This window comes from Bombus pascuorum, chromosome 11, assembly GCF_905332965.1.
Source record: "Bombus pascuorum chromosome 11, iyBomPasc1.1, whole genome shotgun sequence".
Lineage (NCBI taxonomy): Eukaryota > Metazoa > Arthropoda > Insecta > Hymenoptera > Apidae > Bombus > Bombus pascuorum.
In genome coordinates this window covers 5433951-5460586 of record NC_083498.1, presented here as the reverse complement: position 1 = coordinate 5460586, position 26636 = coordinate 5433951, and the positions used below count along the sequence as shown (strand labels likewise).

Genomic DNA, 26636 nt, shown 5'->3' with positions numbered 1-26636 from the left:
TGAGAAAAGATTGCATGCCGTGTATCATAGACATTGTTTTATTGTCAATATCATGTATCAGGATATACATGATTTTCAAAATAGGAACTGTAACAATTAAACATTAAAAAAATAATATTGTTTGCATAAAATATACATATTTTTAATATACTAATTTAACATTACAAAAGTAACAAGTTACAAAGTTAAATTATTCATCTAACATTCGTATCTTTTCCAATTGCATCTTTAATAGACTGTAGGCCGTCTTTTTTGAGCATGTCATACAATTCTCGTTTAATTTTTCCAATAATTGGTGGCCCTCGGTATGTAAACGACGTATAGACTTGTACCAAAGAAGCGCCAGCTTTGATTTTGTTATAAGCATCCTCTCCAGTAAATATTCCACCAACTCCAATAATAGGAATGGTACCTTTTGTTCGTTTGTACATATCCGAAATCATTGCTGTGGACATGTCAGCCAAAGGAGCTCCACTAAGCCCTCCAGTTTCCTCTTTAAGAGGACTCACTAAATTATTTCGTGTAACTGTAGTATTGCACAATATTAGGCCATCCACACTCGATGTTTGTTGAAGTATTACATCCGCGATATCCTGTTTCTCAGAATCAGATAAATCTGGAGCCAGCTTCAATAGCAATGGTTGTTTGCATTGTATGGATTGTCTGACATTGTTTATTTTTATTAACAAGTCTTCCAAATCTTTTTTATTCTGCAATGTTCTTAATCCAGGAGTATTAGGACTAGATATGTTAATTACAAAGTAATCTGCCACGTCTGCGAATTTCTTTATTCCATCTATATAATCTTGTGCAGCGTTGTCTGATGTTTTATTTTTACCTAAATTAACTCCAACAATACCATTAAAGTTCTGATTCTTCTTCAGTCTTTCCAAGCGTTCCCAAACCACTTCATGACCTTCGCTATTAAAACCATATCGGTTAACAACTGCATTGTCTTCTGACAACCTGAATACTCTTGGTCTTAAGTTGCCAGCCTGAGGTTTTGGTGTAACTGATCCTTATAATAAAAATTTCAGTATAATATAGATTAATTATGATTCGTTAATGACATATGAATAGTATTTACCTATTTCTACAAAGCTAAATCCTATTTTGTGCAAACCCTCTATTGCTTCTCCTTGTTTGTCAAAACCAGCTGCCATTCCTAACGGATTCTTAAATTTCATGCCCCAAACATCAACAGTTAAGGAAGCTGGATCATTTGTATTTTTTGCAGATAAAAGACCCCATTTCAAGATCTTCACTGCTGTATTGTGTGCTACTTCAGGATTCACAAACCTTGCAAGCGGCATGATAAATCTGTTATAAAACTTCTCATCGCCCTGGTAAATGCAAAAGCCACCATAAAACATAGTGGCAGTAGCAGTCACTTGTAAAAGTGATTTTAATTTTTGTTTGTTACTTAGGCGGTGTGACATTTTACAATAGAAGTAATTCTTTTACATAAATACACCTTCCTGTTGTATAAAAACATTTAACCCTTCTTTTGAGGTTAATACTATCTGACCATTTAATCAACATACGGTTAATCCATTATAAAACGATATCGTAACGCTATCTCACGTTGAATCATATAATCATTTAAAACCATCTAATAATTAAACCACATTCTATATTTAAATATAAGCATATTTCAAATGTTTTCAACACATGATCACAGAATGACATATAAACTATGCAGAACCATCTGTCGGCGACTGCACGAATTATTGATTATAAAAAGTCACTGAAACGATTTACTGCGCATACTCGATCAATTTGATTTCAAGAATTTAAAATGAATATTGGATCACCAAAAATATAATATTAAACACTTTATTGTGCTTTGTTATAATAATATAGCTTCGTAGAATTACATATATATTACACAAGATCTCAAGTAGTTACCATCACTCGAAGAACTGAAAGATACGACATAGAAGTTTTTATAATACTCATATATGTTTCCATATTGACTACGAAGAATTTTCCAGCCTTCAAGAAAACAGGATCTTGAGCTCTCATAATGACATAAATAATATCTTTTGCCACACCTTTCGGTATATCGTACCAGCTACAGAAATACACCGAGTTACCGACGGCTTCCATTTGACGCCTTAAATATTCGCCCACGTAGCTGTATGCAAATAATTGCAGCAGTAGCGTGCTCGACACTATAAATGACTTTATCGTCATGACGATGTTTCCAACGCTAAGAGCGATAATAAATTGAAGTCCTAAAAACAGATGCAAATCATCATGATAAATTAATTAAATTTAAATAAACTTATGCCATTGTGCTTCGCGTTATTTGCTTAAGTGATGTAACAATATTCACCGCTTGTACAAATAAGTATACAACTCGTGAATAGTTGCACAACCAAGATAGAGCTGATGGTCTCGCTCAGCATTTTAGCTAACTTCAGCAAGTAAATGTGCCTCTTGGTTAATGAGATGAAATGTTCCATTGCTTTTTCGTTCTCGTTGTTCAACCTATTGAACTCAAGCCTCAGAATTTCTACCTGACCGCACAGGTGAAAAATGATACCAAAGAACAACGAATCGCTCCCTAATTTATATTTCAATATAAATAAATGAATTTTTTTGTCTACTATGAGCATCTATTGGTATTTGGGCCATTCAGATCCCACACTAATCAATTCCATTCTGCTTCAAATTTTTAATATCATCGCTCAAAACGAATAGTCGATGTTCTACATTTTAACTACAAAAATTACAGGGCGGAAAGTAACAGATGTTTTTAGAGTTATTAGTTTATCATTTTAATCGTTTTAAACACTACTTTCGTAGTAGTAGCCTAGAAAGAAAGTATTAATTTCAGATTACGTGCCCCTATAAATCATTCGAGTTTCGTCTAATGCTTTCTCTTTTGATTTTGATCGCCAAAAGCAAAACAATTGTAATGGCAAAATACATTTTAACAAATGATGTTCTACTTATCATTCATCGCTACATTTCAATTTATGGATTTAACTAGCGTGGCTTCTGATAGTGACTGATTCGTATAATAGGATGATTCATTACCTAGATTTCCAGTACTCAGGAATATCAGCATCAAGTACTCGACGATAAAAACAATGAAATACAAATTATCCGGCATTTTTATAACTGCTATTACATTTTCGGAAGGTAGAGGATACTCCGTTGTACTGTCTTCCGTTATGTTAACTATATCTTTCTCTTCCTCTTCAGCCAGCATAGGCACAGTTATGAAAAGAATCGAGCTGAAATACGCGAAAGATATCACACTGGCACTGGCCACTCTCGCCATATAAGCGTGCTTTCGCATTATCACTCGTTTTTCTTCGTCTCGCAATTCGTTATAATCCTCAACCGCGGACGTAAAATTTGAGATAAGGGCAGCAGGCCGAATACGAAACTGTATAATCTTTGACGCTGCCAAACTGCCGCAGGTAATAAGTACTAGACCGTCCAGATTTTTTTCGGCATCGCTGTTGTCTAAGTACATCTCCGATTGCACGACCGTTACCATTAGCAGCTACAAAAGAACAACAATCTTTAAACGCGCCAAATCCAGCTGTTCGGAAACCATATTGATTAAGTGCACAAATTGTAAGATAAAAAGGTCAATGAAGTTGAAAGCATTGGCTATTTCAATCTATCCTTGAATTCTCTATCGTTTACACAATTTCGTTGCCCTAAATTTCTCTAAAATGATCTAATCCTAATTTATAGAAATATTTATTTATCAGGAAAAAGAACAATAATGAGCACAAAGAGTGGTGCGAATCAATGCGGATCTTTTAGAAAGTTCATTTAACACGTTTGGAGAAATGTCAGTCGACAGACGGAAAAATAAAAATATTTCAATTATTTTTTAAATAATCTATGTGTATACTATGATATATAAAATTTAAGTTCATATAACCCTAGAACTGGTTTCACCTATTTGTCCACTCATGCTTGTTCTCGTGTGGATAACACACATGTTAACTGTGAATAATAGTATGAGTTTCATACCAAAAAAAAAGTCGCTATTGTGGCACGTATAGCGGAAAAAATATTGTAGTCTTGAAGAGGCCAGGTACCTACAGGCCACGACACAATCTTCAACGGAGTCATCGCGTAAGCGAAGTCTTTACTCGTCGACGTTTTCATCCTGACTGGACGAAGATCGACAAGTAACTCCACGTAATCGTGAGTACCTTCCCTTTCCTTCTTTCCATATGTTTACGAATTGTGTTTTTATTTCTCGGTTTATCTTTTATTCTATTGTAATTGCTCTATTATCCACCGTCCAGTAAGTTACCACTTCTGTTACATTTCCATGAAAATTGTAGTCAGAAAGTGGAGTTACTTCGTAGATGAATACTTTATTGTTGTTCTTCTGTACGGGTAACACCACGGTTTCCGTCGAACAGCACCATTCGTTTTAAAAATTGATCTGTATTTATAGATAATATCCAGCTTATATGATAAATTCTTAAGAAGATCATGTGTTTCGAAAATTGGACTGTATTATCAAAGAATATTCAACTTTCACAGCTAAATATCAGAATAGGGTTCCAGCGATATGTAAAGGAACGGAAAGAACAAAGATCTATTTTCTTATAGTAAGAAGATACCCTTTCTTCTAAGGAAAGTAGAAAAACTGAAACGAGTAAATTGCAATCGATTATTTTCAACTCAAACGATGGGACGATTGTAATCAGTTTGTCTTAAAAGTGCGCTCTGGAAAATTTCTTATTTATTCACACATACTGATCCGAGCCGTTGTACACTCATGTGTAGTAAATTATAGCAAGCTTCGTGCACAAGTATGTTTATGAAAGTTTAAGTCATAGGTTAAAGAAAACTTCGTTCTTCCTCATCGAATTACAGTAATAGTGCCTGTGCTATACTAGCACCGAGAATGTCGAAAGGAATGCATAGTACTTCCGATCAAATGGTCTTCATGTGTCTCGCGCTACTTTCAAAATGGATAAATAAGAAGTCTGGTGTCTGTCGTATTTCTTTGTAAGAGAACATATTCATCGAAAAGAATTTCCCTTCTGTCACGTGGTATGGCAAGTTCCCACGATTCGTTGTGAGTATCTTGTTAAATGTCCTCTCGAGGTTCATACCACGGCGAATTGCAGACCGTTTGTGCGATCTCTCCTGATCGAGTCTCGGCTGTGTCGCCTGTGTAAGGGTGAAGATACAGCCGTATGAGCAACGTCACCATCAGGATGAGGCCTTTCAATGTACTGCTGACGTTGTCTCTCGTGCTCAGACAGACAAGCAGCACAAAATCTGCTTTGGTAATCAAGGTAACACATCGTTTATACGTGAACATATTTTTATATGAATTTCACTTCATACTCACTATAAATACACACTCACTTAACTCTTTGCAACTTCGCAATTTCCTATACGATATATGAATAAAAGTTTGCCTTTTGAATTATGTTCGTTTTCGTGTATCTAACATTTTATTTGCTTGGTACAAGTGTTGTATCTTAATCGTCAACAGTTCTAGTGTTAATAGTGAACTGAATTATCATACATAACCCTATAAATTTCACATTGCAATAAAAATGAGAAATATAAGTAAGAAGAGCATATAAATTACTTAAAAACGTATTTTTACCTTTGATGCAAATCGGCAAGGCACTCATTAGTAACAACTGTTTCAGGGCCGTCTTATTGAAGGTCTGCATAAGATCATTGGCCAGTACCGCGGGCTGGTAATGTCATTTCTCGACAAATCGAAGCTTTTCTTTACGACCGAATTCCATGAACTCCAACTTGGTAAAATTTATATTAAGAACCTCGACTTTGCGACAGAGTTCCATCGTTGAGCTGAAGAATAATTCATCGTTAGCACAACGAGCTATCGTGTAAACGAATGTGTGCATCGTCTGCATTACCAATACGCAGTAGTTTGTCAGAAAATAATCGTTCACATTCTAAGGACCGTTTAAGTTCACCGATGAATTTGTCGAGTTTTTGAACATCTAAACAGAGTAAGGCACACCACAGTTAAAAAATTAGGAATCGTTTTACGCGAAAAAATAATCTTTCCTTCAAATTTTTATATTTCTCTTATACGATGTACTTCTACATAACAAATATACCAAAATATACATACATTCGAAATTTCTATCCTGAAATACATATGTATTTATGTATGTATAGAGTCATAAGCAGACTGCGGATTTTTTTGAAAGTGAAAAATTGCACAGGATACTTGCAATTTCAAAAAATGCACAATATGCTCATAGCGTAGCGTTTTTCACAATATTTGGTAGGAAAATTATTTTCAATCGAGATGTTACTCTTTTCATTACATTCTCAGAAACATGAAATTGGATAAAAATCCGTAGTCTAGTCATAAGCATTGGAACATCAGCTTAAAATAATATCAGTTATATATGCAGATTCATCGAATAGTGGTAGTATGGTGTAATCGTAACAGCTTTTTTACCATGTTAGCTTTCCGATTCGCGTGATCCTCCTGAAGAATCGGCGACGGAGTGGGTGATGAGCGGGGCCCCACTACGTAAGGATGCGTGCTCATCGATCCCCACTGGATACTAATCGAGAGAATTGAATGCGATCCACGATGCCGTCATTGTATGTCTGGAAGCGATCCCGATAGCAGCACTGTGTATACGTAGTTATACGTAAATCAAGCATCTGTCAAGCGAAACACGGTGCATAGAAGGGAATTTGTAACCGACTTGGTACGGAAATCAAACCGCCTTTCGTATCCATGCTACATACGCGCCTCAAACCAAAGAATTACGAATATAAACCGCACAGCAAACCACCGTACAAATAACCGCCGTGTACAGCTGTAACGATTTCGTGAGACAGACACGAGCAGTTGGCCTTTCGGACTTCCTTTCCACGTATCAGCCAGTGTGAATGGAACGCCGGTGTTCTGTGTTCAGAACTTGCAATTTAAAATTTGTAGCAAATGGTATGAACACATCATGGAATGTTTACTGTTGAGGTCAAATTCCCGACGCTACGCTGCAGCAAATTTTGAGTTTACGTTCAGTTGAACAGAAGAAGCTGCTGGGTGTTGTTGTGGACAAAGGTGTTGTGCGTGTCTGCATCTGATTGTTTCTCGTTAGTGTGGCATCGATGCTTACTTGACCCGACAGATATCAAGGCGTAGCAGTATTCGAAATGTCGGCGTATTTTCAAGCTTGTAGGTATGTACACGTATATTTATTGCAATATCTGCCTTTAACGCACAGAGGACGTTGTTCTCTCCGTATGCCATTGTACCATAACGAAATTAGAATATACTGTGCATTTTTTTCTTTATATAAATTTCGTCTCTCAACTTTCTGCACCCGCTGATTAAACGGTTTCCGCTGTGCAGCGCCTGGAAACACGGACCGTTTGTACAGATACTATCAATTCATGGAATAAGTAACATGTCCCATCATTAGACGCGATAAGATTTTTAAATTCTCGTTCTGCTTAATCCTGGCTAGTTAAGCAATTTCAATTTTTTTCTAAATTATTCGTTCCAAGACCAGTGATACCTTTCTAATCTATTAACACTCCAAGAGATTCCAAACATAGTGTTTTGTGATTGAGAATATGTTCAATAACCAATTCTATATTCATATGAAAAATATGGAGATAGAACGCGAACAAATAATACATACCAGTTTTTACAGGCAAACAGAATTTAATTTCAATACGTCACCAAACAAACTTACATTAATTACCATAATTAAATCTGTATTTATATACCATCTATTTAAATGTCCATTTACGTATACATATATTTCATACATTTTCGACGCATGGCGATACAATACATAAACGACACTGTTGTATCATCTGTCGGTCATTGTACGAATTATTAACTACAGCTTATTGGGCCGATTTACTGCTCACATTCCATAAATTTGATTTTGAGTATTTGAATTGAATACTGAATCACCAAATATTTTAATAATACTAAATATTTTATTGTGCTTTATTAGATTAACATAACTTCCTAGATTTCTGTATTATACAAGGTCTCAAGCATTTACCATTACCCGTAGAACTGAGAGATACGACATAGAAGTTTTTATAACACTCATGTATGTTTCCATATTAACAACAAAGAATTTTCCAGCCCTTAGGAAAACTGGATCTTGACCTCTCATAATGATATAAATAATATCTTTTGCCACACATTTCGGTATGTTGTACCAGCTACAGAAATACACCGAGTTACCGACGGCTTCCATTTGACGCCTTAAATATTCGCCCACGTAGCTGTATGCAAATAATTGCAGTAGTAGCGTGCTCGATACTATAAATGTCTTTATTGTCATGACGATGTTTCCAACTTTCAGAGCGATAATAAATTGAAGTCCTAAAAATAGATGTAAATCATCATAATACATTAATCGTATTTAAATAAACTTATGCCATTATGCTTCGCGTTATTTGCTTAAGTGATGTAACAATATTCACCGCTTGTACAAATAAGTATACAACTCGAAAATAGTTGCATAGCCAAGATAGAACTTATCGTTTCGCTCAACATTTTGGCTAACTTCAGCAAATAAATATGCCTCTTGGTTAATGAGGTGAAATGTTCCATTGCTTTTTCGTTCTCGTTGTTCAATCTATTGAACTCAAGCTTCAGAATTTCTACCTGACCGCACAGGTGAAAAACGATACCAAAGAACAACGAATCGCTCCCTAATTCATATTTCAATATAAATAAATGAATGTTTTGACTTACTATGAGCACGTATTGGTATTTGGGCCATTCAGATCCCAGACTAATCAATTCCATTCCGCTCCACATTTTTCATCATCGCTCAAAACGAATAGTTGGTGTTCTACATTTTAATTACAAAAATTACAGGGCGGATAGTGTAACAATCATTTTTAAAGTTACTCATTTATCGTTTTAATATTACTACTTTCGTAGTTGATCGTTTTAAACACTATTTTGAACGTACATTAAATGAATATTAATCACATGCCAAACACAAACTACGTGCACACGAGGTACAAGTCCAATAGTAAAATTTGTTCACAGTATACCTTGATTTGCTCTAATGTGCCATGTCTATATGTATGAGTGAAGTGGCATAAAGTTCATACATCAAGTTTTAAGAGGTTATTATAACGGATCGATATAAATAAAAAAAGACATCGTATACCATCAACATTTTCATCAGAAAATGAGGTTGATCATTCTATTTTTATCACACAATCACTTATGGAAAAATTACTTATTTCAGATCATGTGTCCGTCGAAATTATCGTCCAATACTTTCTTTTTCTATGGCCATATGCAAAGGAATTGTAATTGTAAATTACCTTTCGACAAATTATGCTCGTACTTATCATTCATTTCTACATCTCAATTTATGGAGTTGATTAGCATGGCTTCTGATAGCGACTGATTCGTATGACAAGATGGTTCATTACCTAGATTTCCAGTACTCAGGAATATCAGCATCAAGTACTCGATGATAAAAACAATGAAATACAAACTGTCGGGCAATTGTATAATTGCCATTACATACTCGGAAGGTATAGGGTAGCCTGGTGTACTTTCTTCTGTCACGTTAACAATATCTTCCTCTTCTTCCCTAACCAGCATAGGCAGAGTCATCATAATGGTCGAGGTGAAATACGCGAAAGATATCACACTGGCACACGCCACTCTGGCCATGTAAGCGTGTCTTCGCACTATCACTCGTTTATCTTGATCTTTCAGTTCGTCATAATCCTTAACCGCCGAAGTAAAATTCGAGATAAGGCCACCCGGCCAAATATGAAAACTGATGACCTTTGATAGCGTCAAAATACCGCAAGTAATTAATGCTAGACCGTCTAGATTTTTCTCGGCATCGCTGCTATCCAAATACATTTCAATATGCAGGATAGTTAACATTAATAGCTAAAAAAGGACGAGATTTTTTTATGTGCTGCAATAACAAAATTGTGAAATTAACTAAAAGTGACTTCTAAGAGCATCGTTTTTAGACGTTTGGATAAAAGTATGTAGATAAATGGTGGATATAAGTATCAACGTATTTTTGCCAATTATGGCTCGTTTATGCAAAAATGTAAATCACAATTTCAATATTTTATTAAATAATGATATATAACACGTAAAATTTAAATATATAACAATAGAGCTAGTTTCACTTATTTGACAACTTATTTTTGTTCCCGAGTATATATCATACATGTTAACTTTGAAACAGAACGAGAAAAGTTTTATACCAAAAGTGAAATTGCGATTATCGCTCGCGTAGCAGAGAAGATATTGTAATCTTGAAGAGGCCAGGTACCAACAGGCCACGACAGGATCTTCAACGGAGTCATCGCGTAAGCAAAATCTTCACTGCGCGATGCCTTCATCCTCACAAAATGTAGACAAACAATTTCACGTAATCATGAATACGTTCCGCTTCTTTCTTCCTACATAGTAACAAATTGTGTATTTTTATTTCTCGTTTTATGTCTTATTCAACTGTAATCGCTCAATTATCTATCGTCCACTAGGTTATCGTTTCTACATCTACTACACATTTCCAAGAAAATTCCAGTGGAGCGGTTACTTTTTAGATAAATATTTTATTACCATACTTCTATATGATGGTTTCTGTCATCGCGCGCCATTTACTCTAAAAATTAGATTGTGTTTTCAAAGAATATTCGATTTTCATAATCAGTTATTAAACTGTACGCTCGCTTTGAAAATTGATCTGATACGGAAGATATTCATCGAAACTATCAGTTGCAACGATATCTAAGTAAGCGCAAAGACCTAAGATCTATTTTCTTATAGCAGGAAAATACTCTATCCTATACTGAAAGTGGAAGAACTGAAACGTCTAAATTGCTATCGATTATTTCCAACGCAAGCAAATGTTGCGATCGTGATCGGTGTCTTTCGAAATTGTATTCTACAAAATGCCATGTATATTCGTACACATTAATGCAAACTACTATATGCTCATGTGTAATAAATTATAGCATACTTTGTGCATACGTATGTTTATGAGTGTGAGTCGTACGTAAGAGAGTTTCGTTGTACCTCGTCGAGTAACAGTAATGCCGCTTTTGTTACACGCGGGATATATCGAGGGTCGCGAAAGGAATATATAGCACTCGCGATCAAATGGTTTTCACGTGTCCCGCGTTACTTTCAAACCGGACAAGTAAAAGGTTGGTATCGTCAGTGTTTCTTTGGAAGCGAATATGTTTTTCAAATGCTGTTGCGTGGTACGATCAACTTTTGCTGTTCGTTATTAGTTTCAGGTCGTCTGCTACATGTCATCGAGATTGATAGCAGTGCGATTTATCTGAGTAGACCCAGAGGTACAGCTCTGTGAGTCACTTCACCATCAGAACTGCGTTTTTCACTGCACCGATGTTGTCTCTGGTACCCAGGCAGCTCAGGAACACGAAACTTGGTTTGGTGATCAAGCTAATAGATCAATTGCATCTGAGCCCGCTTTTATATGAATTTTATTTCATACAATTCAGAGAAAGTTTTCATTTTATCCTTTAATAGAACAAGCAACAAATTTTCGATTTTTCATATTAATTTTATTGATCTATACCAGTGTGTTTTTGAGAGTTTTCATTTTTTAAAGTCTTAAATGAATTAAAGTCTTCCGTCGACTGAAAGATTCAATAACGCGTAAGTAGAAACGAAAGGCTGACTTACACTTATCGGTTACGAAGCCCTTCATTTGCCAAAGCGATTGAGTTTTGAAGCTACAAGTGCCAATGTAATAATGATATACATATACATGTATTTCAAATGTTTTCGGTCATTTCACGAATTATTGACTACAACAGACTACTGAGACCATCGATTAGGCACATTCGATCAATTTGATTCTGAGTATTTGTAATAAATATTTAGTCATCAAAAGTACAATATTACATATCTTGTTGAGCTTTATTAGATAAATATACCTCCTCCATTTCTATATTATACAAGGCCTCAAGTACTTATCATTACCCGTAGAACTGATAGGTACGACATAGAAGTTTTCATAATACTCATGTACGTTTCCATATTAACAATAAAAAATTTTCCAGCCTTCAGGTAAACTGGTTCTTGAGTTCTCATAATAACATAAATAATATCTTTTGCCACACTATTTGGTATATCGTACCAACTACAGGTATATATCGAGTCGCCGATGCCTTCCATTTGACGCTTTAAATAATCGCCCACGTAGCTGTATGCAAATAATTGCACTAATAGAGTGCTCAGTACTAAAAACGTTTTTATCGTCATGACAATGTTTCCAACACTCAGAGCGATAATGAACTGTAGTCCTGAAAACAGGTATAAATCATTCCAACACGTTCATTGTATTTAGATAAATTTATGTCATTTAATGTCATTTTATTAAGTGATATGAGAATGTTCACCGCTTGTACAAATAAGTACACAACTCGTGAATAATTGCACAGCCAAGATAGAGCTGATCGTCTCGTCCAGCATTTTGGCTAGGTTCAGTAAGTAAACATGCCGCTTGGTTAATACACTGAAATGTTCCTTTGTTCTTTCGTTTTCGTTTCTTAGTCTTTTGAAATCAAGTTTCAAAATTTCTACTTGACCGCACAGGTGAAAAGTGATACCGAAAAACAAGGAATCGTTTCCTAATTCATATTTAAAAATAAATAAATTAGATTTTTGAGCATTAATAGTATTTTAGCGTCTCAGAAGCCAAACTGATGAATTCCAGAGGGTATGAAGTTGCATGCCTTCATAGTTCAAAATGAATAATTATTCAATATAATTCAATATATTATTCAATATTTTACTAACAGAGAATAAGGCTGTGCATTGTAATTTCAAAATATATGCAACAAATGATGTTCCTATTTATCATTCAATTTCACTTTTTAAATTGTGAAATTGATTAGCATGGCTTTTGACAACGAGTAATTTGTATGACACGATGATTCATTACCTAGATTTCCATTGCTCGTTAATAGCAACATCAAGTACTCTACGATAAAAACAATGAAGTATAAATTTTCCGGTATTTTTACAAGTGCCACTACTTTGTCGGAAGGTATAGGATATTCCGGAATATTTTCTTCCGTTACGTTAACTATATCATTCATTTCTTCTGCAGCCAGCATCGGCAGAGTCGTGAAGAGAGTTGCGCTGAAATATGCGAAAAGTACCCCACTGATACCTGCCACTCTGCCCATGTAAGCGTGTCTTCGTACTATCACTCGTTTTTCTTGGTCATTCAATTTGTTATAATCCTTAACCGCCGAGGTAAAATTTGCTATAAGTCCAGCAGGGTGAATACGAAACTGCAGGACCTTTGACACTGCCAAATAGCCGCAAGTTAGTATTACCACAGCGTCTAGATTCTTCTCAGGGTCGCTACTGTCTAAATACATCTCTGATTGCACGATCATTATCATTACTAGCTATAAAAGAATAAGAATTTTTAAACACGTCAATTTCAGCATTTTGCATGCCGGTGTATAATAAATAAAATTTAAATATATATCACTAGTACTAGTTTCACTTATTTGTCCACTCAATTTTTATTTCTCAGTATACATACACGTTAACTTCCAAACAAAATGATATGAGTTTCATACCAAAAGAAAAATCGTGATTATGGCACGTATGGCGGAAAAGATATCATAGTGTTGAAGAGGCCAGGTACCAACAGGCCACGATAGGATCTTGAACGGAGTCATCGCGTAAGCGAAATCTTTACTCGACGTCGCCTTCATCCTCACAAGATGAAGATCGACAAATAATTCCACGCAATCGTGAATACATACCCTTTCCTTTCTTCTTTATGCTTACGAATTGTATTTCTATTTTTCGGCTTTTCTTTTATTCCACCATAATCGCTCAATTATCTACCGTACAGTAAGCACATTTTCAAGAAAATTCCTGTGGGAGCTTACATCGTCGATAAATACATTATTATCATGCTTCTACACGATTAATAACTAATACGCGGTTTCTGCAGTCCAGCGCCATTCGTGTTGCAAATTAGTCCGTGTTTTCAAAGAATATTCAACTTCCATAGTAAGTTGTTACACTATACATTCGCTTCGAAAATTGATCTGTGTTTCCGTAGGATATTCATCTTTCATCGGAAACTAGAGTTTCAACGTTATGTAAGCAAATGTAAAGAACAAAGATCATTTTCTTATAGTAACAAGCTACCCTTTCTTATAAGAAAAGTGGAAGAACCGAATCGTCTAAATTGCAATCGATTATTTTCGCAGCAAATGGTGCGGTCGTGATGGGCGTTCTCGAAACTGCACTTTGGAAAATTTCTTATTTATTCGCATACAATGGTCCAAACCATTGCGCACTTATGTTTAATAGATTATAGCATGCTTCGTACGTAGGTATGTTTATGGAAGTTTAAGTTGTACATTAGAGGAAATTTCGCTCTTCCTCATCAAATTACAGTAATATTGCCTTTGCTACATTAGCAATGCGCTGCGGATAGCGAAAGGAGTACATAGCACTCGCGAACAAATGGTCTCTATGTGCCTCGTGTTACTTTCAAAACGGACAAATAAGAGGTCCAGTGTATATCGTATTTCTTTGAAAGTGAACATATTCATCGAGAAGGATTTCCCTTCTGTCACGTGGTATGACAAGTTGCCACGATTCATTGTGAGTATCTTGCTAAGTGTCCTCAAGGCTAATACCAGAGTAGATTCAGACAGCTTACACGATTTCTCCGGATCGAGGTTCAACAGAGTCGTAAAGGTAAAGATGTAAAGGTACAGTTGTATGAGCAACGTTATCATCAGGACGACGCCATTCAATGTACGATTGATTTTTCTGTGGACACTCGACGGTGATGATCGTGGTGCGTGCGTGAAGTTTGTGTAAATGTCAATTATATGTGCTATTATTTATTGATTATTTATGGAGGCAAAAGTTTAGAGGAAACATTAATCCTCTTTATTCGAAAATTTCATGAGGCTGTTTTCGATATGCTGTTGTGAATGTTAATGAGTAGACAGTAATGTTTAATCTACGATTTCTCTTACAAAACGTCGTGCAGAATGGTTTACGTCTTCAAATGTCATAATCTTACTCTCCATGACTTGTACGAGGTAAACTGCTGCCCATATATCGTTCGATTTTGAAGGATCCCTGTGTACCCCGTTGTTTAGGCAACCTACTTTTGCTTTTGTAAGGAGGTTTGCTCGCGTGCAGGGATTTTTGACCATTTTTTAAATGTCAATAAGTAAAAGACTAAGCTGAAAACGAAAATTTTTATTCTTGAATTTCGTTTCATTTGGGCTTCAGGAATTACCCTTAAAATTGCTGACACGCGTAGCCGAACACCTGTATATTTAAATGTTTCCTGAGTGCATAATCTGTTGGCCGTCGCACGAATTATTAACTACAGCTTATTGAACTTATTGATCTGATGCGCACACCCGATCAATTTGATTTTGAGCATTTGAAATGAATATTGAATCACCAAATATTTTAATAATACTAAATATTTTATTGTGCTTCATTAGATTAACATAACATCCTAGATTTCTACACTATACAAGTTCTTAAGCAGTTATCATTACCCGTAGAACTGAGAGATACGACATAGAAGTTTTTACAATACTCATGTAAGTTTCCATATTAACAATAAAAAATTTTCCAGCCTTCAGGAAGACTGGATCCTGAGTTCTCATAATAACATAAATAATATCTTTTGCCACACTTTTCGGTATGTCGTACCAGCTGCTGAAATACACCGAATCACCGATGCCTTCCATTTGACGCTTTAAATATTCGCCCACGTAGCTGTATGCAAATAATTGCACTAACAGAGTGCTTAGTACTATAAACGTTTTTATCGTCATGACGATGTTTCCAATGCTCAGAGCGATAATAAATTGAAGTCCTAAAAACAGATGCAAATCATCATGATAAATTAATTAAATTTAAATAAACTTATGCCATTGTGCTTCGCGTCATTTTATTAAGTGATGTAAGAATGTTCACCGCTTGTACAAATAACTATACAACTCGTGAATAGTTGCACAGCCAAGATAGAGCTGATCGTCTCGTTCAGCATCTTGGCTAGATTCAATAAGTAAACATGCCTCTTGGATAGTACGATGAAATGTTCCATTGTTCTTTCGTTGTCGTTGCTCAGTCTCCTGAACTCTAGCCTCAGAATTTCCACTTGACCACACAGGTGAAAAATAATACCAAAGAATAACGAATCGCTACCTAATTCATATTGAAAAATAAATAGGCAAGATAATATTGCTATTTTCGACATGTATTAGTATTCGTGTCTCTTTGAACCGAAACTCATCAATTCCACTTTCTTTCAAGTATTTACTTTCTTTGTTCAAAATGAATAATTGAAAATTAACAGCAGGTAATACAAAGCTGAGGATTGTAATTTCAAAGTATATGCAACACATGTTGCTCCTACTTATCGTTCTCTTTCACTTGTCAAATTGTGGAATTGATTCGCACGGCTACTGACAATGAGTAATTCGTAAATCACGATGATACAATACCTAGATTTCCATTGCTCGTTAATAACAACATCAAGTACTCCACGATAAAAACAATGAAGTATAAATTATCCGGCATTTTTATAAGTGCCATTACTTTTTCGGAAGGTATAGGATATTCCGGAGTATTATCTTCCGTTAAGTTAACTACATCTTTCACGTCCTCCGCAGCGAGCATTGGCACAGACATGAAGAGAGTTGCGCTGAAATATGCGAAAAGTACCACACCAATACCTGCCACTCTGCCCATGTAAGCGTGTCTTCGCAGGATCACGCTTTTCTCTTGGTCATACGATTTGTTATAATCCTCAACCGCCGAGGTGAAGTTCGAGATAAGACCAGCCGGCCGAATACGAAAACGAATGACCTTTGACACCGCCAGAATGCCGCAGGATAGTATTACTAATGCGTCGAGATTTTTCTCGGCGTCGTTGCTGTCTAAATACATCTCCGACTGCACGATCGTTAGCATTAGTAGCTATAAAAGAATGACAAATTTTAACCGCGCCAATTTCACATACTCAGAAACCACATTTTAATTTCCTTTTTAATTCACAATTGTTTACACAATTTCCTTTCCATAATCAAATTTATTGAAATAAGACATTTGTTTCTGAAGAAGAACACAAGTAACGTGAAGTAATAATAAAATTTACAAAGTGGAAATTACAAAGAGTGGTGCGGATGATTGCGAATTTTCGAAGAAGTTTACTTATCACGTTCGGACAAAAGTATATGAACAGATGATTGAAATTGGTATCAATAAAGTTTCTTTAAATAGGTATTGTTTATACAAAAATGTTCAATTATTTCAATTATCCATTCAATAATTTTTGTACTATAATGATATCTACTGGTATGCAAAATTAAAGTAACACTTAATTTCTGACTGTGCAATCCCCAGGGGGAGTAGCTTGCGTTAATATTGTAATGCCTTGCGTTAATATTGTAATACTCAAAGTTCAATAAATAATCGCACAAATTATCACGCGACACTTTAGCTCTAAACAAAATTTTTGAACGTCAGTAGAATCTGTTGAATTTGAAATACATTCGAAACAAGATAGCAGCTGCGCTGTTCACTCTACCAAATGATACAGGAAACTCTGTGGGAAAACTTCCGGAAGATTCTGAAAATAGTGGTCTTTTTATTTAAAACAAGCATAGAATGATTGCTGTATACTTCCTTGTTACGACTTTATAACACTTTTAATGTCAGCAACGTAGCGGTGAAAATTGAGTATTTGCTTTAATTTTTTACACCAGTGTATAACAAATAAAATTTAAATACATATCACTAAGACAAGTTCCACTTATTTGTTCACTTAATTCTTGTCTCCGAGTATACATACATGTTAACATCGAAACAGAATGGCAAAAATTTCATACCAAAAGAAAACTCGTGATTATGACACGCATGGCGGAAAAAATATTGTAGTCTTGAAGAGGCCAGGTTCCAACAGGCCACGACAGGATCTTCATCGGATTCATCGCGTAAGCGAAATCTTTATTCAACGTCGCCTTCATGCTCACAACACGAAGATCGACAAGTAATTTCGCGTAATCGTACATATGCACCCTTTCTTTCTTCCCTCATGCTTACGAAATATGTTTCCATGTTTTGGTTTATCTTTTATTCTATTATAATCGCCCAATTATCTATCGTTCAGTAGGCGCATTCCCAAGAAAATTCTAGTGGGGATTACTTTTTAGGTAAATACTTTATTGTCATGTTTCTGAATGATTAATATCTAATACGTTGCTTCTGTTGTCCAGTGCCATTCAACTTTCATAGCAGGTTGTTACTATACGTTCTGTACATTCGCTTCGAAAATTGATCTGTGTTTTCGTAGGATATTCATCTTTTATCGGAAACCACTAGGCAAGGGCTTCAACGATGCGTAAGCAAATGTAAAGAACAAAGATCTATTTTCTTATAGTAAGAGGGTAGCGTTTCTTATAAGAAAAGTGGAAGAACTGAATCGACTAAATTGCAATCGATTATTTTCAACACAAGCAAATGGTGCGACTGTGACCAGAAATTGCACTTTGGAAAATTTCTTACTTATATGAATACACTGCTCCAATTTATTGTATACTTATGTGTAATATGTTACAGCATGCTTCGTGTGCAGGTACGTTTATGAAAGTTTGAGTCTTACGTAAGAGAATATTTCGTTGCTCTTCGTCGTCGAATAACAGTAATGTGACTTTTTCTATACGAGGGATGTGCCGAGGGTGGTGAAAGGAATACGTACCTCTCACGCTCAAATGGTCTTCACGTGATCATCATTACTTTGAGAACACTCATATAGAAAGCTGATATCCTCAGTATTTCTTTGAACGCGAATGTGTTCATGTGGTGGAATTTTCCGGCTGGCAGGTGTTTTCGTGATTCGTTGTCAGTACGTGGTTCTTTGCCAACTGTTGTCAAAGTTCATACTAGTGCGAATTGTAAGCGGCTTGCACGATTTTTCAAATCGAAACTCAACTGTTTCACCTGCGTAAACGTAAAGCTGCACCTTTACAGGCAACATCAAGTTGATAGCTTTCAGTGCACGACCGATGGTGTCATCCGTGTTCAGGGAGACCAATAATAAGAAGCTTGATGTGGTGATCAAGATAATACACTAATTATATTCGGCTTTATGGCTAATTATTTCCGGACTACTGAATGTAATAGAAAGTTGTATAAGATATATTTCATCTTTTACAAGGAGCACCACTATTGTTGTCAGGACGTAACCAAATCATCCTACGTCACATACCATATAATTTAACCGTATTATGTATTTAAATATGTATGTACATATACATATACATAATTCATTATTTGTCATTGCACGAAATATTGACTATAACAGCCTAGTGAGACTCTATTGCGCACATTCGACTAACTTAACTTTGAATACTTGAAATGAATATTGAATCATCAAAAGTAATACATTAAATATTTTATTTAGCTTTATTAAATAAATATAACTCTCTCGGTTTCTATATTATACACAGCCTCAAGCGTTTACCATAACTCGAAGCACTGAAAGATATGACATCGAAGTTTTCATGATACTCGTGTACGTTTCCATATTAACAACAAGGAATTGTCCTGCCTTCAGGAAAACTGGCTCTTGAGCTCTCATAATGACATAAATAATATCTTTTGCCACACTTTTCGGTATATCGTACCAGTTGCAGAAATACATCGAGTCAGCGATGCCTTCCATTTGACGCCTTAAATATTCGCCCACGTAACTGTATGCAAACAATTGTACCATGAGAGCGATGAGTACCATAAATGTTTTTACAATCATGACGATGTTTCCAATACTCAGAGCGAGAATGAGTTGAAGTCCTAAAAACAGAATGCAAATTATCTCAACACATTGATCGCATTTAAATAAACTTGTGCCATCGGGCTTCGTGTCATTTTTTTGAATGAGGTAAGAATGTTCACCGCTTGTACAAATAAGTATACAACTCGTGAATAGTTGCATAACCAAGATAGTGCTGATGGTCTCGGTCAGCATATTGGCCAGGTTAATTAAGTAAATATGCCTCTTGGTTAATACATTGAAATGCTCCCTCGTTTTTTCGTTCTCGTTCTTCAGTCTCTGGAAGTCTAGTTTCAGAATTTCTACCTGACCACACAGGTGAAAAGTGATACCGAAAAACAACGAATCGCTTCCTAATTTATATTTCAAAATAAATGAGTAAGATTCTTAAACTACCTTGTACAAGTATCGATATTGCAGCTTCTCAGAAGCCAAGCCAATTAACTGCATTTGGTATACAGTTCTTAATTTAATTGTCCAAACTGAATAATTTCTATTCAATATTTCATAGGCGAAAATACTTCGTACAAAGTATGATAAGTGAAATGACGAATAAAAATCGAGCGTCACGTTTTAACGGTTTAGTGTAATGTAAATAAAACAAGGCGTTTCATTCCATTTAAGGAAATGAAGTTGACCACACATTACGTATTTTTTGCTATAACATTTGCCTAGAAAGATAGTATTAATTCCAGATTACGTTCCCCTATAAATCATTCGAGTTTCATCTAATGCTTTCTCTTTATATCGCCAAAAGCAAAGCAATTGTAATGGCAAAGTATATTTTAACAAATGATGTTCGTACTTATCATTCATCGCTACATTTCAATTTATGTAGTTAACTAGCATGGCTTCTGACAATGAGTAATTCGTAAGACAAGACGATACATTACCTAGATTTCCAGTGCTCGTAAATAGCAGCATCAAGTATTCCATGATAAAAACAATGAAGTATAAATTATCCGGTATTTTTACTAGTGCCATTACATTTTCGGAAGGTATGGGATACTCCGATGTACTTTCTTCCGTTACGTTAAATATATCTTTCTCTTCCTCTTCAGCCAGCATTGGCACAGTTATGAAAACAATCGAGCTGAAATACGCGAAAAATATCATACTGACACTAGCCGCTCTGCCCATATATGCGTGTTTTCGCACTATCACTCGTTTCTCTTCGTCCCTCAATTCGTTATAATCCTCAACCGCGGACGTAAAATTCGAGATAAGGGCAGCAGGCCGAATACGAAAACGAATGATCTTTGACACCGCCAGAATGCCGCAGGTTAGTATTACTAATGCGTCGAGATTTTTCTCGGCGTCGTTGCTGTCTAAATACATCTCCGACTGCACGATCGTTAGCATTAGTAGCTATAAAAGAATGACAAATTTTAGCCGCGCCAATTTCACCTACCACCACATTTTAATTTCCTTTTTAATTCACTATTGTTTTCACATTTTCCTTGCCATAATCAAATTTATTGAAATAAGTCATTTGTTTCTGAAGAAAAACACAGGTAATGTGCAGTAATAATAAAATTTACAAAGAGTGTTGCGGATGATTGCGAATTTTCTAGGAAGATTACTTATCACGTTCGGACTAAAGTATATAGGCAGGTAGTTGAAATTGGTATCAATATAGTTTCTATACGTACGTCTTGTTTATACAAAAATGTTCAATTATTTCAATTATCCATTAAACAATTTTTGTACTATAATGATATCCACTGACATGCAAAATTAAAGTAACACTTAATTTCTGACTGTGTAATCCCCAGGAAGAGTAGCTTGCGTTATTATTGTAATGCCTGCTGCATACTCAAAGTTCAATAAATAATCGCACAAATTATCACGCGACACTTTAGCTCTAAACAAAATTTTTTAACGTCAGTAGAATCTGTTGAATTGGAAATACGTTCGGAACGAGAAAGCAGCTTCGCTTTCTCACTCTACCACATGATGCAGGAATCTCTGTGGGAAAAATTCCGAAAGCTACTGAAAATTGTGGTTTATTGATTAAAAATGAGCATACAATGATTGCTGTATGCTTTCTTGTTACGATTTTATAATACTTTCAATATCAGAAATTTTTTGCTGAAAATTGAGTATTCCTTTAATTTTGCATATCGGTGTATAATAAATAAAATTTAAATATATATCACTAAGACAAGTTCCACGTATTTGTTCACTTAATTCTTGTCTTCGAGTATACACACATGTTAACATCGAAACAGAATTGCAATAATTTCATACCAAAAAAGAACTCGAGATTATGACACGCATGGCGGAAAAAATATTGTAGTCTTGAAGAGGCCAGGTTCCAACAGGCCACGACAGGATCTTCATCGGAGTCATCGCGTAAGCGAAATCTTTATTCAACGTCGCCTTCATGCTCACAACACGAAGATCGACAAGTAATTTCGCGTAATCGTGCATATGCACCCTTTCCTTCATTCCTCACAAATTGTATTTTTATGTTTCGGTTTATCTTTTATTCTACTGTAATCGCCCAATTATCTATCGTTCAGTAGGCACATCCGCAAGAAAATTCTAGTGGGATTACTTTGTAGGTAAATACTTTATTGCCACGTTCCTGTACGATTAATAACTAATACGTTGCTTCTGTCTTCCAGAGCCTTTCATAGCAGGTTGGTAATATACATTCTATACATTTGCTTCGAAAATTGATCTGTGTTTTCGTTAGATATTCATCTTTCATCGGAAACTGTCAGGCTAGGGTTTCAACGACGTGTAAGCAAATGTAAAGAACAAAGATCTATTTTCTTATAGTAAGTGAGTACCGTTTCTTATAAGAAAAGTGGAAGAACTGAATCGTCTAAATTGCAATCGATTACTTTCAACGCAAGCAAATGGTGCGATCGTGACCAGAAATTACACTCTGGAAAATTTCTTATTTATGTGTATACACTGATCCAATTTATTGTATACTTATGTGTATTATGTTACAGCATGCTTCGTGTGCAGGTACGTTTATGAAATTTTGAGTCTTACGTAAGAGAATATTTCGTTGCTCTTCTTCGCCGCATCACTTTTCCTGTACGCGGGATGTGCCGTGGGTGGTGAAGGGAATACGTACCTTTCATGGTCAAATGTTTTTCACGAGTTCATCATTACTTTGAGAACACTCATATAGAAAGCTGATATCCTCGGTACTACTTTGAACGCGAATGTATTCATCTGATGGAATTTTCCGGCTGGCAGGTGTTTTCGTGATTCGTTGTCAGTACGTGGTTCTTTGCCAACTGTTGTCAAAGTTCATACTAGTGCGAATTGTAAACGGCTTGCATGATTTTTCAAATCGAAACTCGACTGTGTCACCTGCGTAAACGTAAAGCTGCAGCTCTATAGTCAACTTCAGCATCAAGTTGACAGCTATCAGTGCACGACCGATGATGTCATCCGTGTTCGGGCAGACCAGTAATAAGAAGCTCGATGTGACGATTAAGGTAATATACTAATTATATTTGTCTTTATGGCTAATTATTTCTAGACTACTCAATTTAATAGAAAGGAGTATAAGTTATATATTTCATCTTTGACAAGCAGCACCATTATTGTTTTCGATACGCTATCAAATCGTCTACGTCTCCTACCATAAATTAACCGTATTATGTATTTCAATATGTACGTACATGTACATATACATAATTCATTATTTGCCATTGCACGAAATATTGACTATAACAGCCTAGTGAGACTCTATTGCGCACATTCGACTAACTTAACTTTGAATACTTGAAATGAATATTGAATCATCAAAAGTAATACATTAAATATTTTATTTAGCTTTATTAGATAAATATAACTCTCTGGGTTTTTATATTATATACAGCCTCAAGCGTTTACCATAACTCGAAGCACTGAAAGATATGACATCGAAGTTTTTATGATACTCGTATACGTTTCCATATTAACGACAAGGAATTGTCCTGCCTTCAGGAAAACTGGCTCTTGAGCTCTCATAATGACATAAATAATATCTTTTGCCACACTTTTCGGTATATCGTACCAGTTGCAGAAATACATCGAGTCAGCGATGCCTTCCATTTGACGCCTTAAATATTCGCCCACGTAACTGTATGCAAACAATTGTACCATGAGAGTGCTGAGTACTATGAATGTTTTTACAACCATGACGATGTTTCCAATGTTCAGAGCGAGAATGAATTGTAGTCCTAAAAATAGATGCATATCATTCTGATACATTGATCGTATTTAAATAAATTTATGCCATCGGGCTTCGTATCATTTTATGGAGTGAGGTAAGAATGTTCACCGCTTGTACAAATAAGTATGCAACTCGTGAATAGTTGCACAACCAAGATAGAGCTGATCGTCTCGTTGAGCAGATTGGCCAGGTTAATTAAAGAAATATGCCTTTTGGTTAATACGTTGAAATGTTCCCTCGTTCTTTCGCTCTTGTTTTTCAGTCTCTGGAAATCTAGTTTCAGAACTTCTACCTGACCGCACAGGTGAAAAGTGATACCGAAAAATAACGAATCGCTTCCTAATTTATATTTCAAAATAAATGAGTAAAAATCTTAAACTACCAAGCAAGTATCGGTATTTCATCCTTTCAGAAGCCAAGCCAATCAATCGCATTTGGTATATAGTTCGTAATTTAATGGTCCAAAATGAATAATTTCTATTCAACATTTCAAAAGCGCAAATTCTTGGAATACTGAATACATTCAATGCTGATTAATCACGTATTTGACATGCATGAGACGAAACACTCATTCAACGCAGGATATATTACGCGTATGTTACATACACCAGATTATACCTTCAGTTATTCTAATGTCGACAGCTCATTTTTTGTACAAAGTATGATAAGTGAAATGACGAATAAAAATCGAGCGTCACGTTTTAACAGTTTAGTGTAATGTAAATAAAACAAGGCATTTCATTCCATTTAAGGAAATGAAGTTGACCACACATTACGTATTTTTTGCTATAACATTTGCCTAGAAAGATAGTATTAATTCCAGATTACGTTCCCCTATAAATCATTCGAGTTTCGTCTAATGCTTTCTCTTTATATCGCCAAAAGCAAAACAATTGTAATGGTAAAGTATATTTTAACAAATGATGTTCTGCTTATCATTCATCGCTACATTTCAATTTATGTAGTTAACTAGCATGGCTTCTGACAATGAGTAATTCGTAAGACACGACGATGCATTACCTAGATTTCCAGTGCTCGTGAATATCAGCATCAAGTATTCCATGATAAAAACAATGAAGTATAAATTTTTCGGTATTTTTACAAGTGCCATGACATTTTCGGAAGGTATAGGATACTCCGATGTACTTTCCTCCGTTACGTTAACTATATCTTTCTCTTCCTCTTCAGCCAGCATTGGCACAGTTATGAAAAGAATCGAGCTGAAATACGCGAAAAATATCATACTGGCACTGGCCACCCTGGCCATATAAGCGTGTTTTCGCACTATCACTCGTTTCTCTTCGTCCCTCAATTCGTTATAATCCTTAACCGCGGACGTAAAATTTGAGATAAGGGCAGCAGGCCGAATACGAAACTGCATAACCTTTGACGCTGCCAAACTGCCGCAGGTAATGAATACTAGACCATCCAGATTTTTCTCGGCATCACTGTTATCTAAGTACATCTCCAATTGCACAATAGTTACCATTAGCAGCTACAAAAGAACGGCAATATTTAAACGCGCCAATTTCAGCTGTTCGGAAACCATATTAATTAAGTGTACAAATTGGAAAGTAAAAAGGCCTATGAAGTTGGAAACATTGGCTATTTCTTTCTATCTTTAAATTCCCTGTTGTTTACACAATTTCCGTGCCCTAAATTTTTCTAAAATGTTCTAATCTTGATTTATGGAAATATTTATGTCTCAGGAAAAAGAACAATAATGAGCACAAATAGTGGTGCGAAACAATGCGGATCTTCTAGAAAGTGCATTTAACATGTTCAGAGAAAAGTCAGTTGACAGATGGTAGAAATATGTATGTGTGTATTTTCATAAAACACAGTTCGATTATGTAAAAATGAAAATGTCATTTCAACTATTTTTTAAATAATCCATGTGTATACTATGATGATATATAAAATTTAAGTACATATAACCCTAAAACTAATTCCACCTATTTCACCACTCATTCTTGTTCTCGCGTAGATAACAGACATGTTAACTTCGCAACAGAGTAATAGTATAAGGTTCATACCAAAAAAACAGTCGCAATTATGGCACGTATAGCGGAGAAGACATCGTAATCTTGAAGAGGCCAGGTACCTACAGGCCACGACAAAATCTTCAACGGAGTCATCGCGTAAGCGAAATCCTTACTCGTCGACGCTTTCATCCTGACAGGACGAAGTTCGACAAATAACTCCACGTAATCGTGAACACTTTCCCTTTCCTTCTTCCCACATGTCTACGAATTATGTTTCTATTTCTCGGTTCATCTTTTATTCTACTGTAATTGCTTTATTATCCACCGTTCAGTAAGTTACCACTTCTACGTCAACTGTACATTTCCAAGAAAATTGTAATGCAAGAGGGGAGTTACTTCATAGGTGAATACTTTATTGTTATGCTTCTGTACAGGTAACACTGCGGTTTCCGTCGAGCAGCACCACCCGTTTTAAAAATTGATCTGTATTTATAGATAATATCCGACTTATATGATAAATTCTTAAGAAGATCATGCGTTTCGAAAATTGGACTGTATTGTCAAAGACTATTCAACTTCCACAGCTAAATATCAGAATAGGGTTCCAGCGATATG

The 26636-nt window shown here is 35.6% G+C and overlaps 7 protein-coding genes across 7 annotated transcripts; all 7 read right to left on the bottom strand.

The window, feature by feature from the left end:
• Nucleotides 1-22: 22 nt before the first annotated feature.
• LOC132911581 (dihydroorotate dehydrogenase (quinone)) lies at nt 23-1676 on the bottom strand. The gene is made up of 2 exons (XM_060968280.1): nt 1088-1676; nt 23-1018 (listed from the first exon to the last, which is right to left on the bottom strand). The coding sequence occupies exons 1-2, from the start codon at nt 1437-1439 to the stop codon at nt 195-197; spliced, it is 1176 nt and encodes a 391-aa protein (XP_060824263.1). The 5' UTR covers nt 1440-1676; the 3' UTR covers nt 23-194.
• A 144-nt stretch (nt 1677-1820) lies between these two features.
• Nucleotides 1821-5162, bottom strand: LOC132911580 (putative odorant receptor 85d). Its single transcript, XM_060968279.1, has 4 exons — nt 4003-5162; nt 3046-3520; nt 2339-2569; nt 1821-2237 (listed from the first exon to the last, which is right to left on the bottom strand). The coding sequence occupies exons 1-4, from the start codon at nt 4138-4140 to the stop codon at nt 1897-1899; spliced, it is 1185 nt and encodes a 394-aa protein (XP_060824262.1). The 5' UTR covers nt 4141-5162; the 3' UTR covers nt 1821-1896.
• A 2757-nt stretch (nt 5163-7919) lies between these two features.
• LOC132911579 (odorant receptor 65a-like) lies at nt 7920-10975 on the bottom strand. The gene is made up of 4 exons (XM_060968278.1): nt 10231-10975; nt 9427-9901; nt 8455-8685; nt 7920-8353 (listed from the first exon to the last, which is right to left on the bottom strand). The coding sequence occupies exons 1-4, from the start codon at nt 10366-10368 to the stop codon at nt 8013-8015; spliced, it is 1185 nt and encodes a 394-aa protein (XP_060824261.1). The 5' UTR covers nt 10369-10975; the 3' UTR covers nt 7920-8012.
• Nucleotides 10976-11231: 256 nt separating this feature from the next.
• LOC132911588 (odorant receptor Or2-like) lies at nt 11232-14446 on the bottom strand. The gene is made up of 4 exons (XM_060968290.1): nt 13600-14446; nt 12948-13422; nt 12403-12633; nt 11232-12306 (listed from the first exon to the last, which is right to left on the bottom strand). The coding sequence occupies exons 1-4, from the start codon at nt 13735-13737 to the stop codon at nt 11966-11968; spliced, it is 1185 nt and encodes a 394-aa protein (XP_060824273.1). The 5' UTR covers nt 13738-14446; the 3' UTR covers nt 11232-11965.
• A 986-nt stretch (nt 14447-15432) lies between these two features.
• On the bottom strand, nt 15433-18301 carry LOC132911577 (odorant receptor 94a-like). The gene is made up of 4 exons (XM_060968277.1): nt 17908-18301; nt 16522-16996; nt 15992-16222; nt 15433-15890 (listed from the first exon to the last, which is right to left on the bottom strand). Exons 1-4 carry the CDS (start codon nt 18088-18090, stop codon nt 15550-15552), a joined length of 1230 nt encoding a protein of 409 aa, XP_060824260.1. The 5' UTR covers nt 18091-18301; the 3' UTR covers nt 15433-15549.
• A 1156-nt stretch (nt 18302-19457) lies between these two features.
• LOC132911586 (odorant receptor 7a-like) lies at nt 19458-22301 on the bottom strand. The gene is made up of 4 exons (XM_060968287.1): nt 22101-22301; nt 20744-21218; nt 19973-20203; nt 19458-19870 (listed from the first exon to the last, which is right to left on the bottom strand). Exons 1-4 carry the CDS (start codon nt 22299-22301, stop codon nt 19530-19532), a joined length of 1248 nt encoding a protein of 415 aa, XP_060824270.1. The 3' UTR covers nt 19458-19529.
• Nucleotides 22302-23663: 1362 nt separating this feature from the next.
• LOC132911589 (odorant receptor 47a-like) lies at nt 23664-26225 on the bottom strand. Its single transcript, XM_060968291.1, has 4 exons — nt 26073-26225; nt 25057-25531; nt 24145-24375; nt 23664-24043 (listed from the first exon to the last, which is right to left on the bottom strand). Exons 1-4 carry the CDS (start codon nt 26208-26210, stop codon nt 23703-23705), a joined length of 1185 nt encoding a protein of 394 aa, XP_060824274.1. The 5' UTR covers nt 26211-26225; the 3' UTR covers nt 23664-23702.
• Between the last annotated feature and the right edge of the window lie 411 nt (nt 26226-26636).

What these genes read in the sequence shown, in the direction of transcription:
- LOC132911581 (XM_060968280.1), bottom strand. Translation starts at nt 1,439, where the DNA reads ATGTCACACCGCCTAAGTAACAAACAAAAATTAAAATCACTTTTACAA. An exon ending in ATTTAGCTTTGTAGAAATAG is followed by an intron (nt 1,019 to 1,087) that starts GTAAATACTATT and finishes TTTTATTATAAG; the next exon opens with GATCAGTTACACCAAAACCT.
- LOC132911580 (XM_060968279.1), bottom strand. Translation starts at nt 4,140, where the DNA reads ATGAAAACGTCGACGAGTAAAGACTTCGCTTACGCGATGACTCCGTTG. An exon ending in CAATAGCGACTTTTTTTTTG is followed by an intron (nt 3,521 to 4,002) that starts GTATGAAACTCA and finishes GTTCTTTTGTAG; the next exon opens with CTGCTAATGGTAACGGTCGT. An exon ending in TATACTTATTTGTACAAGCG is followed by an intron (nt 2,238 to 2,338) that starts GTGAATATTGTT and finishes ATCTGTTTTTAG; the next exon opens with GACTTCAATTTATTATCGCT.
- LOC132911579 (XM_060968278.1), bottom strand. Translation starts at nt 10,368, where the DNA reads ATGAAGGCATCGCGCAGTGAAGATTTTGCTTACGCGATGACTCCGTTG. An exon ending in TAATCGCAATTTCACTTTTG is followed by an intron (nt 9,902 to 10,230) that starts GTATAAAACTTT and finishes GTCCTTTTTTAG; the next exon opens with CTATTAATGTTAACTATCCT. An exon ending in TATACTTATTTGTACAAGCG is followed by an intron (nt 8,354 to 8,454) that starts GTGAATATTGTT and finishes ATCTATTTTTAG; the next exon opens with GACTTCAATTTATTATCGCT.
- LOC132911588 (XM_060968290.1), bottom strand. Translation starts at nt 13,737, where the DNA reads ATGAAGGCGACGTCGAGTAAAGATTTCGCTTACGCGATGACTCCGTTC. An exon ending in TAATCACGATTTTTCTTTTG is followed by an intron (nt 13,423 to 13,599) that starts GTATGAAACTCA and finishes ATTCTTTTATAG; the next exon opens with CTAGTAATGATAATGATCGT. An exon ending in AACGAGCAATGGAAATCTAG is followed by an intron (nt 12,634 to 12,947) that starts GTAATGAATCAT and finishes AATATGAATTAG; the next exon opens with GAAACGATTCCTTGTTTTTC.
- LOC132911577 (XM_060968277.1), bottom strand. Translation starts at nt 18,090, where the DNA reads ATGTACGATTACGCGAAATTACTTGTCGATCTTCGTGTTGTGAGCATG. An exon ending in TAATCACGAGTTTTCTTTTG is followed by an intron (nt 16,997 to 17,907) that starts GTATGAAATTTT and finishes ATTCTTTTATAG; the next exon opens with CTACTAATGCTAACGATCGT. An exon ending in TATAGTTATTTGTACAAGCG is followed by an intron (nt 15,891 to 15,991) that starts GTGAACATTCTT and finishes ATCTGTTTTTAG; the next exon opens with GACTTCAATTTATTATCGCT.
- LOC132911586 (XM_060968287.1), bottom strand. Translation starts at nt 22,301, where the DNA reads ATGAAGGAAAGGGTGCATATGCACGATTACGCGAAATTACTTGTCGAT. An exon ending in TACGAGCACTGGAAATCTAG is followed by an intron (nt 20,204 to 20,743) that starts GTAATGTATCGT and finishes AATATAAATTAG; the next exon opens with GAAGCGATTCGTTGTTTTTC. An exon ending in TATACTTATTTGTACAAGCG is followed by an intron (nt 19,871 to 19,972) that starts GTGAACATTCTT and finishes TTCTGTTTTTAG; the next exon opens with GACTTCAACTCATTCTCGCT.
- LOC132911589 (XM_060968291.1), bottom strand. Translation starts at nt 26,210, where the DNA reads ATGAAAGCGTCGACGAGTAAGGATTTCGCTTACGCGATGACTCCGTTG. An exon ending in TAATTGCGACTGTTTTTTTG is followed by an intron (nt 25,532 to 26,072) that starts GTATGAACCTTA and finishes GTTCTTTTGTAG; the next exon opens with CTGCTAATGGTAACTATTGT. An exon ending in CACGAGCACTGGAAATCTAG is followed by an intron (nt 24,376 to 25,056) that starts GTAATGCATCGT and finishes AATATAAATTAG; the next exon opens with GAAGCGATTCGTTATTTTTC.